The sequence below is a fragment of the Lagenorhynchus albirostris genome, chromosome 7 (assembly GCF_949774975.1).
Source record: "Lagenorhynchus albirostris chromosome 7, mLagAlb1.1, whole genome shotgun sequence".
NCBI classification, from domain to species: Eukaryota; Metazoa; Chordata; class Mammalia; order Artiodactyla; family Delphinidae; genus Lagenorhynchus; species Lagenorhynchus albirostris.
In genome coordinates, this window is record NC_083101.1 from 22,098,323 (window position 1) to 22,115,991 (window position 17,669).

General features: G+C 35.0%; 1 protein-coding gene across 1 annotated transcript in view; it reads left to right on the plus strand.

Annotated features, from left to right (window-relative positions):
- Positions 1-13,078, plus strand: part of SHOC1 (shortage in chiasmata 1) — an 89,137-nt gene extending 76,059 nt beyond the window's left edge. The window contains exons 23-27 of the mRNA XM_060154626.1: positions 2,209-2,302; positions 6,249-6,380; positions 8,617-8,766; positions 9,420-10,383; positions 12,978-13,078. Of these exons, the coding sequence (XP_060010609.1) occupies positions 2,209-2,302; positions 6,249-6,380; positions 8,617-8,766; positions 9,420-10,383; positions 12,978-13,078 (1,441 nt within the window). The remainder of the gene's footprint in view (positions 1-2,208; positions 2,303-6,248; positions 6,381-8,616; positions 8,767-9,419; positions 10,384-12,977) is intronic.
- The last annotated feature ends 4,591 nt before the right edge of the window (positions 13,079-17,669 follow it).

A 17,669-nucleotide genomic window follows, 5' to 3' on the forward strand; every position in this document is an offset into this window, starting at 1 on the left:
TCTGTGTGATTTTTTTCCTTTATTGACTTTCTTGTTTGACTCCATTTTTGTTTATCTTACTGTACCAAGCTCTTTGTATAAAATTATTATCATGTGAGGATAAGTGTAAGTTAGAATCTAAGTATACAAACAACTTGGTTCTTATTCCTTCGTCTATTAACAATAACCTCTAGTAGTCACTTAACATAGTTTTTCCTTTCTATCAGAACTGAAAAATTAAAATAATTATTCAGTTCTAACAGGGGGATGGGAAAGCTGGGACAAAGTGAGAGAGTAGCATTGACGTATATACACTACCAAATGTAAAATTGATGGCTAGTGGGAAGCTGCTGCATAGCACGGGGAGATCAGCTTGATGCTTTGTGACCACCTAGAGGGATGGGATAGGGAGGGTGGGAGGGAGGCTCAAGAGGGAGGGGATATGGGGATATATGTGTACTTAAAGCTGATTCACTTTGTTGTACAACAGAAACTAACACAACATTGTAAAGCAATTATACTCCAATAAAGATACTTTTAAAAATTATTCAGGTCTAAAATCTTCATTCTGAAGATTAATAAAGGCTGTAAAGCATTTTAAGCTTTATCAAGAACTTGGAAGTATTCTGGATAAATAATTGATGTGAAATTTTTTAAAGTTGTTTTTAGATTGGTATCCACCTAGAGGTGCAATTGAAGTACAAGAGATAATAATAGGAGATTTACACTTATTTTTATCCAGATGTTCATGAAAAAAATTAATTATGTAACACTCTGAGATTGTTTTGTGTTCAGGATAGAATTATCATTTATTCACAATAATATATTATTATAAAATGTAATTCTTTTCAGACTTCTAGGTATCTTGGTTTCATATTTTTAGATCATTGGAACATTTTTAAAGTATCTTAATCAACTGACCAAATGAGGAGAATTGAAAATACAAAATAAAATTTTTTAATTACTTTAGTAGTTCATGCCATTAGTTCCTGTTTGAGGAAATGTGTCAGGAGTCCCCAAGACAACCCCAAGTTGATGATTTGTTAGGAGTATTCACAGCGCTGAAAATATTCTTGTACTCAAAGCAAATTCAGCAAAGGGAGAAAGGGCATGGATCAAAGTCCAGAGGAAACTAGGAGGAAGCCTCCAAGAGTCCTCTACTAGGAGAGTCACACAGAACATGCTTAACTTCCCCAGCAACGAGTTGTGATAACGTTTGTAAAATGTTGTCTACCAGGGAAACTTGCCAGACACTCAGTGCCCAGGGCTTTTATTAAGAGCTAGTCACGAATCAAAACTCTAGATTCCAAAAAGAAAGCAGGTGTTCAATAGAAACCATATCGTTTGAACAAACAGTTTAAGCACAGTGTGTCTCTCTTATCAGCCACTCTTTTGAAAAGAGCTTACCTGAGAAAGAAGCCAACAGAGGAAAGAAGAGCAAAGAGATTAAGAGAGCCATTGTCTCAATGACATTGTTTGAGTCCCTGGGTCCAAAAATGTCTTCTCCTGGACCCCTTAGTAATATAAGCCAATAAATTTCTTTTTCGTTGCTTGGAGTACTTAAAGTGGATAAAGATAGTAGGAATATCCACCCACAGCTCGAGTCACATCTGATGTGCTTAATAACTATAGACAGGGAAATAGCAGTGTTTTTTAAAATTACTGAGATATAACTGAGTTATAAGATTGTGTAAGTTCGAGGAGTACACTCTGTTGATTTGATACATTTATATATTGTAATATAATTACCACCTTAGTGTTAGTTAACACCTCTATCATGTCATATAATGATCATTTAAAAGAGTGTTTTTTCTAACAGTTCAGGGAAAAGACCCAGGGAGGATTCTAGTTATCCTGGCTCTGGTTATATGTTCATATCTGAACCTGATACCTTGGCCAGGTAGTTGGCTAGGCTTCAGTCACATAGCCATCCCTGGGGCTAGTAAGGGGATGAATTAAACTTTTCTACACACACACACACACACACACACACAGACACACACACACACACACTCAGCATCTCCTAGATTTAACGGTACTATTGAAGAATGGCGGTGGAACTGTTCTTACAAAAGAGTGCTGAGTGGACAAAGAAAATGAGTCTGCCACACAAGCATTGTTTTAGCCAGGTTATTCTAAAAACTTTATAAAACGTGAAAAATAAAATGAATTTTAATAAGTATAGTCAGACATCAAATGAGTAGAATATAATAATATAATTTTTTTTAGGTACTATCTTACAGAAAAGACACTTCATCACCTAGCTTTGATTTATGCAGCTTTGGTTTCATCTGGGCTAAAATCAGAAGAACTGGATGTAAAGGTATTCTTTTTCTATATGTTTGTTTGTATTTTTCATAAGCCAAAATTTATGAAATCTGAAACTCAACTGCCCAGTGAGAAGAAACATTAAATGGTTAAACTAAAAAACACTTAAAAGCCATATAAAGAACAGTTTCAAATTAACAAATATTCTTTCCACTTAAATTTCTGCTCTAAAAGCCTTTAATGAATTTAAATTCATATTTTATCTCTTCATTACTACTTAGATTTTTTGAAACAGGTCAGGATATGAATAAAAATAAATATCCCTTGATCAAAAATGTTCACTTATGAGAGACATACTGTTTTTATCTGCTGTAAAATGGAAATCTTATGACATATGAATAGAGCAATATCTTGGTGATCTCTAATCAGTCTCCTTTCTTGGCTTTTTTTCAATGTCCCACTCTGAAGTTTATGTATTTCCCCAAAATTCAGGGCTCAGTCCTCTACTATTATCACTTTATATTCTTTCCTTAATAAACTCAGACATTCCCACAAATTTAGCTTTCATTTTTAAGAAAATCCTTAAAATTTTTCTAACTTTTCTTAAGGTCTGCACCTATATTCTAGAATTCTTCTGGAAATCCCCACATGAATATCCCACAGGTACCTCAAATTCTGCATATCCAAAACACAACTTCTCATCCTCCCCCAAACTTGATGTTGACCTAAAACAAATAGACGGCCAGTTATTTCTGCAGCAAAAATGGGTTTATATGGGATCAACAAAGAATTGCAACTCAGGGCCTGCAACCATGGCAAGCCATATGCAAGTCTGGGCACAATAAGGTGAGGTGAAATCTTTTAAAGAGGGGAAAAGGAAGTTGGGAGGGTTATATAGTAAACAAAGAGTCCATTGGAGGAGTTGAGAGTTTCATTGGCTGAGTTGTGACAGCCTCTTATTGGCTGAGCTCTTGCTAGGAAAGAAGAGGAAGTCTTTCTTCCTATTGAATTGTACTATCATGGTAGGGCACGAGAGCTCCTCCTGCTGGTCTCCCAACTCTATTTTAATTAAGGTTTCTGTTAGTTTTTTACACCTACTTTATGGCATCACTATTCTAATCTAATCAGTAGCTAAATCTTCCTTTTAACTCTGCAGTGTCTCTAGAGTATGCCTCTCTTTTCTACTCCCATTGCTATTTCCCTAAATTCAGGCCTTCACCTCTCACTTGGCATTCTAAGGTAACTTTCTAATTAATCTCTTTACTTCTACTCTTTTCCCACTCCCGTGCATCATGTATATTGACACCAATTACATTTCTGAAATACAGCTGTGAATATTTCACTCCCTAGACTGTAAGCATAAAAGAAAGGGAACATGCTTTTCATTTTTGTCTTCCTAGCACCAAGCACAGAGCCTACGTAGTAGCCTCTTGATAAATATTTGTTGTTGAATTGAATTTTTGTGCTCAAAAGACCTTCTGTAGCTTCCTACTTCATCAAAATAGAGTTAACCGCAGGTGGATTCAAACTCCTCTATGATTTGACCCCTAGTAATCCTTCCTTTAACATCATTCTACTCACCTTTTCCTGAATATGCCCCCACCTCTCAGCCATCTGATTCTGTCCTGTCTTCCCCCAGAAATACTATTCCCCATCCCCTTACTGCCAGTCTTCATAGTTCTGACTTTTTCTACCCAGCTCAAATACCACCTCCTTTAAAAAATTTGCACCAGTTATACTCTCTCAAGATGAATCTCTCCTCCCATCCTCCTAATAATGCTTTATACCTTTATTATAATATGAGGTGTTTGTTCATATATCCTCCACCCTGGATGGTGAGAACTAGGCCCTTTTCTTTGTAAAAGCTATAACATCTAGCACAGTGTTTTGTACACAGTAAAAATATTCAACAAACATCTACTAAACAGAATTCAGTGAAAGCAGAACCTGTTAAGAAAATCAACAAATGATCTATTTGAAATAGAATCCAGATAATTTTGATCCTGTGATGCATGTTAAACATAGAAGTAAAATTCTTAGAAAAGTTATCTAAATAAATATAAATTTGTCTCATTTATTCATTCAAGTGAGGTTTTACCACTTAATCAGCCTCTTTTCTCTTCAGCTAATAGAAAGCAGTCATATACAAAATATGCTTTAGAAAATCATTTTAAAAATCTATACATGGGGTATCTGATACCAGAAAGTTACCCTATTCAGGTACAGTGACATGATCCACAGAGGACATGTTCCAAGGAAGGCATTTGGAGATGAAATAGGAGGTACTGCTCAGGCACAATCCATTCCAAATGAAATGGAATGGATTGTTTGTTCCCACCTGGATCTAACTACTGCAAAAGCTTTTCAAGTTCACATGATAATCTTAAAAGTATGTCCACTTTTCCATGGAATTTGAGAAACAAGATGATTAATTTGCTCTAATTCTTGTATCAATGTATCACCAATACTCAAGTCTCCCATTCTCCTAACTTGATGACCTTATGACATTAAAGGGGGTTCCCTAGACTCGTATTATTTTAGAATACATTTAGTAATATGGCTTTTGGCCTCTTAGGCCAAAAAAATCCATCAGGTTGGATTATTTTTTTATTTCCAAGCATCTGGAGAGCCTAGCCATAAAGGGAATATTAAGAAATTTAAGTACATTTTCTTAAACTAAAAGAAAATACAGCTAGTAGTGTCATGCCATATTTTACTTTAATATAAAAAAATTCTATAAATTTCTTATGAATGCTCTTTGCAGAAAAATGCTTAGATACACACATATGCAAATTTTTGAAAACAATGTTAGCAGGGGTTCTTGAATCTCCCAAAGTCTAGCCATGAGCTCCAGAATCCTTACCCTTAAGTTAAGGTGATATTCATTACCATTATAAAATTATGCTCTTTAAAATAAAATTTATATTTAAATAAAAGTCTCAAATCTTCTCAAAACGTCCAAAACTTTTAATAAAATAAATTTGGAATCAAACAGTGTATTTCTGTGTACTCTATATATTTCATATAAAAAGAAAATCCTTCTTTAGCATGCATATACCCCCAGGTATATGCTAGCAGTTTCGTATTTGTTATTCTTGTGGAAGAAAAAAAATGTCATAATTATTTTGTGAGGTTTGTACAGTCTTTGTTTCTTAAATTTCCACTACAGGACAGAATATTCATATTTTTAAGATGTGATTGTTTAGGGCAGTGTTCTCTATCCACATTAAACTGCTAACCCATGAACTATCTTTCCTTCAACCAAAGCCAAAAGATGAAGAATAAGATAAAAATAGAAATGAAAGGGGAAGGAAAAGGCTGGCATTGCAGAAGAGGGAAGGGCATAGAGGAAAACACAAGAGACAGACAGGAAGTAGGACATATTAAGAAATTCTTTTTAGAGTTAAGTTTAACACACACATCACACATTTTTGTCAGGGGTATCTTACCATCAAATAAGCCAAGATTGGATGAACAATTCCAAGAATACTCTAAATCAGAACATATTCTTCTTTTTGAATACAGCATCAAATTAATCTGTAAATATCCTTATTTTTCAACTTTGTTTTTGAAAAATCTTGCACTATTGTTTAATTCTTATTTTTATTTGAGAACTGTTAAGTTTAACCTAGAAAAAGCAAAATATTAATTATTGCTAGTGACATCCAAATTGCTTTTTTTCTAATACAGATGAAATAAAACACCAAATACATTTAAAAGACTTTATTAATAAATGCCAAATGGAAGTGAAGAATAACAATTTAGATCCAAAAATTAGAAACTACAAGGATATCATATTTAAAGAAGGAAAGTAAATTGTTTATCCTCACAAATAAAACATCCTGGATTTCACATAGATAAATTAGTAAATTATATCTAAAATAGTGTACAAAGATTAGAATCTTCTGGGGGTTTTTTTCTCCTAATTGCAAACAATTTTTGAGTGATATATTTTGTTTCCTAGTATTTCCTATAATCTAACATAAAAAAATATATTTTAGCTTCTAATTGCCCCAGGAGTGGAAGAGACTGCACTGCTAATTCGACAAATTGCTGACCACAATTTAATGACCTCGAAGAGGGATCCTCACGAATGGTTGGATAAATCCTGGCTTGAAATCTCACCATCTAAGGTTTATTTCCTAATATATAAATTAGATATTTGCAAAGCAAATATAAATACATGTACTTGAATTCTTTTTCTGGTAGCATTTTCTTGTTCTATCATGCTTGCATGAATATATGTAACAATAGCCATAATGCACAGCATTTATTTAGACAGTTTTCCAGAATTATGAGTATTTTTCAATCTCAAAGAACTGTTTTTTTTATAAATTTATTTACTTTTGGCTGTGTTGGGTCTTCGTTGCTGCATGTGGGCTTTCTCTAGTTGTGGCAAGCGGGGGCCACTCTTCGTTGTGGCACACAGGCTTCTCATTGCAGTGGCTTCTCTTTGTTGCAGAGCATGGACTCTAGGCAGGCGGGCTTCAGTAGTTGTGGCTCGCAGGCTTAGTTGCTCCGTGGCATGTGGGATCTTCCCGGACCAGGGCTCGAACCCCTGTCCCCTGCATTGGCAGGCGGATTCTTCCAAGAACCTTTATTTGGTCACACTGAAATCTGATTTCAATATAATTTTCAAATGTCACAAAATAGTCTTCCCCCCCCCAACCATTTAAAAATGTAAAAACCGTCCTTAGCTCTTGGCCTGTTAAAAGGTAAACAGGTACATTAAAATCCTGAAGTTGATTTGAGGGCAGGCAGATTCTTAACCACTGCACTACCAGGGAAGTCCCTCATAGAACTATTTTAATGGGATCTTTTATAATGAACTTTCAAATCTAACTTATTATAAGGTGATCTAATGGCTTCAATGTCTAATATTTTTAAAAATATAATAATTTTTCTAATTCCTACATTTCAGCATTCAAGAATAGTAGGTATGAGAATAGCAAAATTCTATCATTCTGTGATTTGTCAGTAACTCAATTATATAATTGAAAGTAGAGTTATGAAATACTTATAAGATTAAATAGTTAATTTTTAGAAATTCCTTTTGTTTAAGCATAAATATTTCCAGGCTTTCATACCAACCTAGTGTTTCTGTTACCTTTATTTTCAATATATTCAAATCCTGAAGCCATGAGAAAAGAATGATGAAGATCGTTATGTACTAACTTGGAATGACCTTCAAAATATATTAAGTGAAACATGAAAGTTGCAGTGCAGAGCATGCAGTACACTACCATTTGTGTAAAACAAGGGGAAATTAATATTTATATGTATTTGTTTTTAAATGTATAAAATATCTCTGGAAGGATACCAAGAAATTAATTATCTCTAGAGAGAACTGAGGTAATGGAGTAGGAATGGGACTTTTCACTGTATACCTTTTAGTGCCTTTTGAATTTTACCTACGGAAAAAATAAAATTATAAAACAAATAAAATAGTCATATATATTAAATCACAGGACTTTTACATGCCTAACAGAACATAACACTATCAACAATATGGGTATAATTAATTATGACATATATGTATGTGCAATTTCCTTCCTACAAAGGCACGTCCAATCTACTCACATGTCTGTCGTTTGATAAACTAAAAGAGGGTGCAAAAAGCCAGTGTAACCCAGGAAAAAAAAAAGAAAGAAATTTGGCAATAAAGATGGCTGCTACATTTCTAGACATTTATGAGATCTCTCTGAAAATGTGTATTTTTAGACTGTCAGGGTCAGTTCTGGTTGATAGTAATTCTTCCTGTACTTTTCACAATAAGCCTTTCCTGAAATTATAACATCTGTTAGATATCATAAACATGGTTCATTTAACCAAACCATGATAGTATATGGTCTACAAAGGGAGAGCTAAAGAAATCTTGAGCTATATAACTAAGTACCCTAAAACAGCAGTCCCCAACCTTTTAGGCACCAGGGGCCGGTTTCGTGGAAGACGGTTTTTCCACGGACTGGGGTGGGGCGGGATGGTTCAGGCGGTAATGCGAGCGATGGGGAGCGGCAGATGAAGCTTTGCTCCGCCCTCTGCCACCTCCTGCTGTGCGGGCGGGGGGCTGGGGAACCCTGCCCTGAAAGGTAGAAGAGCTGTCATTAGATAAAACGATTGTCATTTGAAGGAAATGGACTGTAATGAGTCTCTTTGGATGAGTGATTAGACTGAATGAACTTTAAGATCCTTCCCAATTCTGGGTGTATGAATCTTTACTGACAAAAAAGTTTCCTTCCTCCTGGCCATACTTTTTCCCCCAAGCATCTCAAATTGAGTGGTAGGTGCAACAACAAAAATTTTAATCTGCTGGAGTGAGTAGAGTAAGAAAAAAAACACTGGCTGATTATTCCTTACACTTTTTTCTAGGAAGAAATGTACTTACTTGATTTTCCAAGTGTTAATCCATTGGTGGCTCAGCTCATGTTAAATAAAGGACCTTCACTGAACTGGATACTATTAGCAACTCTTTGTCAACTTCAGGAACTCCTACCTGAAGTTCCAGAAAAAGTGTTAAAGGTTAGCTATTTAAGATCCATATTCTTCTATGAATTTATTTCCTTTGCATTTGAGTATCTATTTTTACCATAAGGGTTTTCAAAATGAAGTTATCCAAGTTTGTTTTGGACTTCACAGAGCAAAGAAATGATTTACTTAAACTAAATTTCATACAGAATTCTCATTGGTCGTCAGTCACATTATATATTTTAAAGCTATCTTATATAGATAATTCTGTACAGATCATTTATCACACTTCAAATCATTTTGAAGTGTTATACTGCCCACAGATATTCAATTACACACTCTATTCATATGTGTTTACATTATCTCTTCCAAATAATCCTGAAGCCCCTCTTTATAGTAGTAGCTAAAGAGAACTTTAGCCTTATCAGTAAGTTTCTTTAATTTTTATGAAGGAAATGGTATTCATGTAAATTGTGTAACTAAAAATTTTATTTTAAGTGATTAGAAAATAGATGCAAATTACAATGTATTTCTTTTAATGGAGGCTAATTATGTTCTCACTACATGGATCAATATAATACCTTTGGATGGACTACTTATTTATATTTTTCTTATTTCCATTTAGATAAGTGTCATCACTTATATTTACTTGACTGATGTTTATGTTGTATTTTTATTATATTAATTAATTTTTAAAATTTTTTTAGCATTTTTGTGACATCACTTCCTTATTCAAGATTAGTCCTTCTGTAACAAAATCACCTCAAATTTCATCACCTCAGGAAAATAGGAATCAAACTAGTGCCTTTACTTCTCAGACTTCAGCTTCTGGCTCTTCAGATTCTGTCATTCAAGAACATAATGAATATTACCAATATTCAGACTTAGGAGAGACAGTGCACGAAGACACAAACGCCACTTCAAATTATAACTCTTCCCTTATGAAACTAAAAGAAATGCCATGCATTTTACCACCTGTGACTTCTTACAATCAGACCAGCTACTGGAAAGTGTCCAGTTGTAACCCTAACATAATGCAGAATAATTCTTTCCTGACTAATATAGAAGCAAGGAATGTGTCTGGTAGTTCCTTTCTGAACCAGAATGATTCAGAGTCAGATGTCTTTTCTTTGGGTCTAACAGCAATGAATTGTGAAACCATGATATCACCAATTGACACTCAGAAGAGAGTTACCCCTAACTTTATAAATTATCAGAAAAAGGAAACACATGAAGCAAAAGGACCTACAAACAAAGAATTGTCTGCCCCTGTCTTTTCACTAGAGAGTTCTCAATCTCCTCTTCATTGGAACTTTAAAAGAAATGTATGGCAACAACAGAATCACTCATTCAACTTACAATATGGTGCAGAGCAGAATACATGTGACAAATGGTCCTCTCAGAAAGATAATTTATTCACTAATCAGCAAAAATGTCTATCGGATGAGTTAGAAGGCCTCATATGTGAAAGTTCAAATGCTGAGACTAAAAAGACTTTCTGGAAAGAATTACCATCCGTCCCCAGTTTGGATTTATTTTGTGCTTCTGATTCTAATGTAAGTCAAAAAGAATTCAACAGTCTTTATTTCTACCAAAGAGCTGGAAAATGTTTAGGACAGAAAAGGCACTCTGTATCTTCATCTAACTCAGGAGACAAGAAATCATTAACAGGTAATACTGTCTATAGTTGATAAAACTACTCTCTAGTGTAATTTTTAAAGATAGACTCATCTCCAAGTTAAAAAAATTTTTGTTTTAATTACTACACTTAAGAATCTTAAATAACTTTGGCATCAAAAAAATCAAAATTCTAATTATAGACTTTTAAGAAAATAAAGGCAAAGAAAATATGTCAAATTCTCATAGCTTTAGATGAACTAAGCATTTAACTTAAGAAGTTACAAGTAAAAACATGGAACAAATCTAAGTCAAGCAGAAGACTAAAATTAACAAAGATTAAATAAAGAAATTAGTGAATTAGGAAAGTAGCCTCTTTGTCAAGCGGGGATATTTAATGAGCTAACATTTATTAAGAACTTATTATATTTCCTTTATGTGGATTTAATTTTGACAATCCTATTAAATAGATACTACTATTGGCTATCTATTTTACAATTGATGTTTCTGAACATTTAGTCATATCAATTTTTTAAAACAATTTTATTTTCTCACTTCTGGTAATTATACCTTTTATTTCTGTGTTATTTCTTATTGCCTTGGCCTAAGCATTTAGAACAAAATATTAAGTTCTGATGGTCATACAAAGGTGGCCTTACTATGATGGGGAAAAAACAAAAAGAAAGGAGAAGCTGGAAGCTTCAAAACTCCTTTTTTGGGCTTCCCTGGTGGCGCAGTGGTTGAGAGTCTGCCTGCCGATGCAGGGGACACGGGTTCGTGCCTTGGCCCGGGAAGATCCCACATGCCGCAGAGCGGCTGGGCTCGTGAGCCATGGCCACTGAGCCTGCGCGTCCGCAGGCTGTGCTCCGCAGCGGGAGAGGCCACAACAGTGAGAGGCCTGCGTAACGCAAAAAAAAAAAAAAAAACTCCTCTTTTGCCCAGGCCATTTTGTGAGGCCAAAAGGGGCCCAGAAAATCTTATATTCTTTGTTTTATTAAAAGAGGAACACTCAAACTATATAAGTCCCAGACTCACAAAACTTGGATTTGGTCCCATTTAATAGTCATAATTTGTTTTGTTCCTGATTTTAAGGGAAAATATTCTATCCCTAGTTTTGTAAGAACTTTTGTGAGGAATAGATGCTGAATTTTATTCAAACTCTTTTTGGTCCCTATTGGGGAAAATCAAACATGTTCTCTCTGTTGACATTAATGTAAATGTTTACAGGTTTACTAATAATCATTTTTGTCATTTCTGTGATAAACCTAATTGGCTTTTTTAAAAAATATCTTTATTGGAGTATAATTGCTTTATAATGTGTTAAAGTTTCTGCTGTACAACAAAGTGAATCAGCTGGATGTATACATATATCACCATATCCCCCTAATTGGCTTTTAAGGAATGATTTTTTAACATATGCTATTAAATATGGTTGCTAATATTTATTTGATTTTCATATCTACATTCATAATGAAATTAATTTATTGTGCTCTATTTGTACTCCGTAACAGTCTGACATGAAGGTAATTCTGGCTTCATAAATGAACTGGATGAAAATTTCATCTTTTTTCCACCCTGGAACAAATTAAGCATGTGAATTACTGTATATTTTTTTAACATAGGGCATCCCAGTGTATGAGATAACCCAATTTTTCAATAAGAAGATCTCAGAAATTATTTTTTAATAAATTTTATTATTTAAGGTTTTAGGGCTATAGATGAAATAGTCAATGTCTACCTATATTTTAATTCATTAATTTAGTTATAAATATATTTTAAAATCATATATCATATAAATAATGTTAGTTTAAAAATATTGCTTTTTTCCACTTTGCAATTATTTTTATAACTTAATTCAAACAGTTAACAAGAATCTTTTTTTTTTTTTTTTTTTTGCGGTACACGGGCCTCTCCCGTTGCGGAGCACAGGCTCCGGACGCGCAGGCTCAGCGGCCATGGCTCACAGGCCCAGCCACTCCGCGGCATGTGAGATCTTCCTGCACCAGGGCACGAACCCGCATCCCTTGCATCAGCAGGCGGACTCTCAACCACTGCGCCACCGGCGGAGGCCTGCATTCCCTTTCGAATTTGCTTATAAAGGCATCCAACTCTTGCCATTGAGATTATATGGCCAGGAATAATTACTACTGTTTTAAATATTTTAGCCTCCCTTTTTATTGATTTAATGAATCAATATCCATAAGTATCCAAATCTAGAATATTTCAGGCTAATGTGTCATATAAAATACAATCATAAAAGATGAGTCTATACATGATCACTACCTATCATATATCAGAGCTCAGGATAAATTTCACAACATTACAGATATGCATTAAGAAACAGGCTTAATGAAGGAAAACTTAAAAGCAAGAGTCTTAAATCCAGGGAGATTTAATTGTTTGTACAAGGCATGAGCATACAAATACAAATACATGTATCTAACACTAATCAGTATTGGGCCTTTAAGAACAAGCACATATATGCTAAAAAATGTAATTTTTAATAATTATTTTATCTCAGTTTGGAAATTTTAACACTTTGTAAATAGATGATGAAGAGACAGGATCCACTTGAACAGCTGGAAAAAAAATACTTATATGTATTATTATCAGCAATAAAATGGTTTTCCTTTTTCTCCTTTTAACAGATTTCACGTGCTCACAACTACCACCATTCAAAAAACGACGTCTAGTGTATGAAAAAGTCCCTGGTAGACGTGATGGACAAACTCGTCTGAGGTTTTTTTGAAAGAAACGATAGTGCTTCATGCCACATTTCATTCTTTTTTATGATAAACTAGTAATAAAATGATTTAGGTTTGCTCATAAATCAACGAAAATGCACTTGTTCTTCGATGTTCTCGGTGTTTCTACATTAAATTTTCATAATATATATCTTGCCTTATAGTTTATATCTTTGTAAGTATTCTAATTAACATAATATTGTTATAAGATCCAAATAGCTCCCAGATTCACCGAAACATGAAAAGCCTTTTTTTCTTTTTAAGATAAATAGAAAACCTTGCCGATGTATATCAAAGGGTTGTTTGTTGTCTCCTGAAGGGCCTGCTGCCTCCACCTTTCCTCCAGCAAAAAGCCTTTGAAATGAGCCTCCATCTCAGTCTGACCCTCTTGAGTCCAGAAGTGAAGATCACCACAGTCAACCCTCCACCACCAAGAAAGTTAAAACCTAGGGCAAAATTGAAGTTAAAGAACTTCCAATTTAAATGCTGTCTTCGTAAACAAAATTTTCAAACAAACCACTGAGAGAAAATATTTGCAACCCACATGACAGAAAAAGGGCACACATTCCTAATATACAAAGAATTCCTACAAATTGATAGGAAAAAAGACAACCTAATAGAAAAATGGGCAAAATATATGAATAGATATTTCACAGAAGAAACAAAAATAGCCAATAAACATTTGAAACAATATGCATCTTCATTATTTATTAGGCAAATGCAAATTAAAACAATAAATTACTGCTTTTTCACGTATCAGATCAGCAAAATTTTTGAGAATTCCAGTGTCAGCATATGGGAGAAAGAACGCTTTCCTGTATTGTTGGTACAACATTTGGGGAGGAGAGTTGGTATATTTTTACATGGATGATTGTAGGTTTCTAATTAGTATTTGTATTCCATTGAATACATTTAAAAGAAAGATGTAATAATTTTATTTTAAAATGTCAATATTTCTAATAAAATTTTATTCTTTGCAACTATTCAAAGTTCTGATGAAACTTTTACATGTCAACTCTAAAATGGAGGTACATGGATTTGGGACATCTTTTTGCAAAAATGTTTGAAGACCACAAGCATTCTCTCTCTCTCCTGGCTTCCAAAATTATCACCCTGTTACTACCAAAATTGACCTCTACCTTTTTAGACCCAAAGGACATTCAGACATCACCTCACTTGATTTCTCTTCAGTGTTTGATACTGTTAATCACGTCCTCCTTTTTGAAACTGGCTTAACTTGACTTTAAACCAACTCTCTTACTCTTTTATTACACTTTTATTTATAGGATGTTTGGTTTTGCTTGGGTGTGTGGAGGGTGGAGACTTCAAAAGGAAACTATTTCTGGAAATTTTATTGGAATTTCTGTTGTGCTTTCTTAAAGTTTTGGCAGGATTTCTCCTAAACCAAGGTAAGGCTGTCTTACCAGTTTGCGGATCTCCTTGATCCCATCTTTTTTTAAAAAAAAAAACTTTTTTAAAAAAAAACTTTTTAAAAAAATTTATTTACTTATTTATTTTTGGCTGCATGGGGTCTTCATTGCTGCACCTGGGCTTTCTCTAGTTGCAGCGAGCAGGGGCTATTCTTTGTTGTGGTGCGCAGGCTTCTCATTGTGGTGTCTTCTTTTGTTGTGGAGCATGGGCTCTAGGCACGCAGGCTTCAGTAGTTGTGGCACTCAGGCCCAGTAGTTGTGGCACACAGGCTTAGTTGCTCCGCAGCATGTGGGATCTTCCTGGACCAGGGGTGGAACCCGTGTCCCCTGCATTGGCAGGCAGATTCTTAACCACTGCGCGACCAGGGAAGTCCCTTGATCCCATCTTTAATCAGCTTGCAGAGGAGAGGAGTTTCTTTATAGGCCCTAGACTGGGGCAAGCTTAGGCCAAGCTATCAACACCCACACCCCTGCTTCCTCACCAAATAGAGTGAAAGCGTCTGAGTCCTCCTGCCTGTATTTCTCAACGATGCTCGGTGTTTAAGGACACATTCATTCTGCCTGGGTCTGGAGCAGCCTCTAGTGCTGTTGCCCATCAGAGGTATTACTGGGAGGCAAGTCTTGTGTGGTAGCCTGGGAACAGAGGATAAAGTAAATGAGTTCTGCTTCAGCAGAGCACTCCCAGGGAGCGACTGTCACATGACCGATTGGGTTGGTCCATAGGAGAAGCCTGAAGGGTTTGGATAGGTCCTTGTTAGGGGGTCAGAATTGTCAGTCCAGCCTCCAAGATCCTCTCCCAAACACCATATCACATGGAATTATTTAGAATAGGCCCAGCTTCCCAGGTTGGCTCTTGCCATGGAAACTTCGATTATCTGAGAGTGTTTCCCCATGAGGTTTTTCATGTTCTAAGGGGAGTTACTTGCCCTTAGATCTACGACTGGTAGCTGTGATGCTCACCTTTGAGGGCTTTTGAGTGGCCTTACCCCCAAGTTCCTAGGCCCAGCCCAAACACTGTAGGACTCATCAGAACATCAGCTGTCCCTTCCAGTTGTGGGTGGACATAAGATACTCCTTCCCTCGTCAGTGAGACTCAGCGTACAACTGGGGATCAACACCAGGGTGTCGCACGCCTTGCCTCTCACAGTAAGAGCCCAGTTATTCTCCCCAAATAACAAGCCTGCCCTAAAGCAAAGTATCCAACAATTTTAATAAATGGAGTAGCCTAGGTTGGAGGGGATGGGGAGTGCAAACTGTAGCAATCCAAAATGAAAGCTGAAAAAAATACGTTTTCTGTCTTTTGCTTTTTTATTTGGTTTATCAGTTTTACCGTATAAGAATTTTAAATTCCATACTTAATTATGTATTTAAATTGCTTATTTATTTAAATTTAATTTGATCAAGTATACATATCTTCTCTTTTTTGATTTCTGGGTTTCCTGCCTTGCTTACGAAGCCCTTTTTTACCCTGAAGTTACACAACTATTCTCCTAACTTTTCTTCTAATGCTTTTTTATCACCTTTCTTTAACCTATGGAATTTTTTTTGCATAGTATAATACAGGATCAATTTTATTTCCTTCCAAATGCATAGCCAATAATGCCAGCACTATTTGTTAAATTAACTATACTTTCCACTGAATAGAAAAAAAAGTCAGGTCTATTTCCGAACTATTATGATCCATCCAATCATCTATTTGTCTAGTCCTATACTACAATAATATTGTTTATTTTGAATTTTTTGTTTTGAATATTTTGTTTTTTTAAGTCATATTGTTCTGATTCAGCAGCTTCAAAGTAAGTTAGTATCTGGTAAGGCAAGTTTCACCCTCCCACGTTTCATACACACACATGCACGATTTTGTTTTGTTTTAATTAATTTATTTATTTTTTATTTTTGACTGTATTGGGTCTTCATTGCTGCATGCGGACTTTCTCTAGCTGCAGCAAATGGGGGCTACTCTTCACTGTGGTGCATGTACTTCTCATTGCGGTGGCTTCTCTTGTTGCAGAGCACAGGCTCTAGGCCCACTGGCTTCAGTAGTTGTGGTGCATGGGCTCAGTAGTTGTGGCTCACGGGCTCCAGAGCGCAGGCTCAGTAGTTGTGGCGCATGGGCCTAGTTGTTCTGTGGCATGTGGGATCTTCCTGGACCAGGGCTCAAATCTGTGTCCCCTGCATTGACAGGCAGATTCTTAACCACTGCACCACCAGGGAAGTCCACATGCACAGTTTTAAAAGCTATTCTTGGACACTTGATTTTCCATATAAACTTCTAGATATTTTAACCAGTTTCCCTTAAAAAATAAAATAGGAATTCCACTAAATTTATAGAAATTTTAGTAAGATTGCATTTTAATGAAATTGTCCTAATATCCTGAAATTTATTTGGACCCTGTTCTATAAACATCAGTAAAATCTTTTATGATTCTTGCACTTTTGTTAAATGTATTTTCAAGTATTTTTTATAGTTTTGTCATTAAAGTGGAAATGGGATAGTTTCCATTTCTATTTTTTAAAATTATAGTTGATTTACAAAGTTGTGCCCATTTCCATTTTTAACTAGCTATTGTCAGTGTAGAAAATGCTTTTTATTTTTCTATATATACTTTGTATCCAGCCAGCCTCCCAAATTGTAATATTACAAATTTAAGTATTTCTTTTACTAAACTGAGTTTTCAAAGTGTAAAATTATATAATCCATAAATACAGATATTATTTCTTCTTAAATGTTTATGCCAGCAAGTCATTTGATGAAATCCAATAGCTGTTCTGAATAAAAACTAAGTGAATTAGTGAAATAAGAGAAGGAAATTAAAGATGATAAAGACAGTTTACTAAAATCAACAGCAAATTTCATATTACATGGTGAAATGTGGAAGCATTCAGCATATTAGGAACAAACAAAATACTTTTTATCACCACTATTATTCAGCACTACTTTGGAAGTCTTAGCTAATGCAGTAAGATGAAAAAATGAAATGATGTAAACATTCTCTCCTTTAAACCCTTCATGTAATGAATGACATTGATTTGCTTATGTTGAATTAGCTTTGTAAGGCTGTATCTTCTCTTGATAAACTACAGAACTTGACTTGCTTATATTTAAGACGTATCTATACTCATAAGTGAGATATCTATAGTTTTCTTGCACTATCTTACCAAGTTT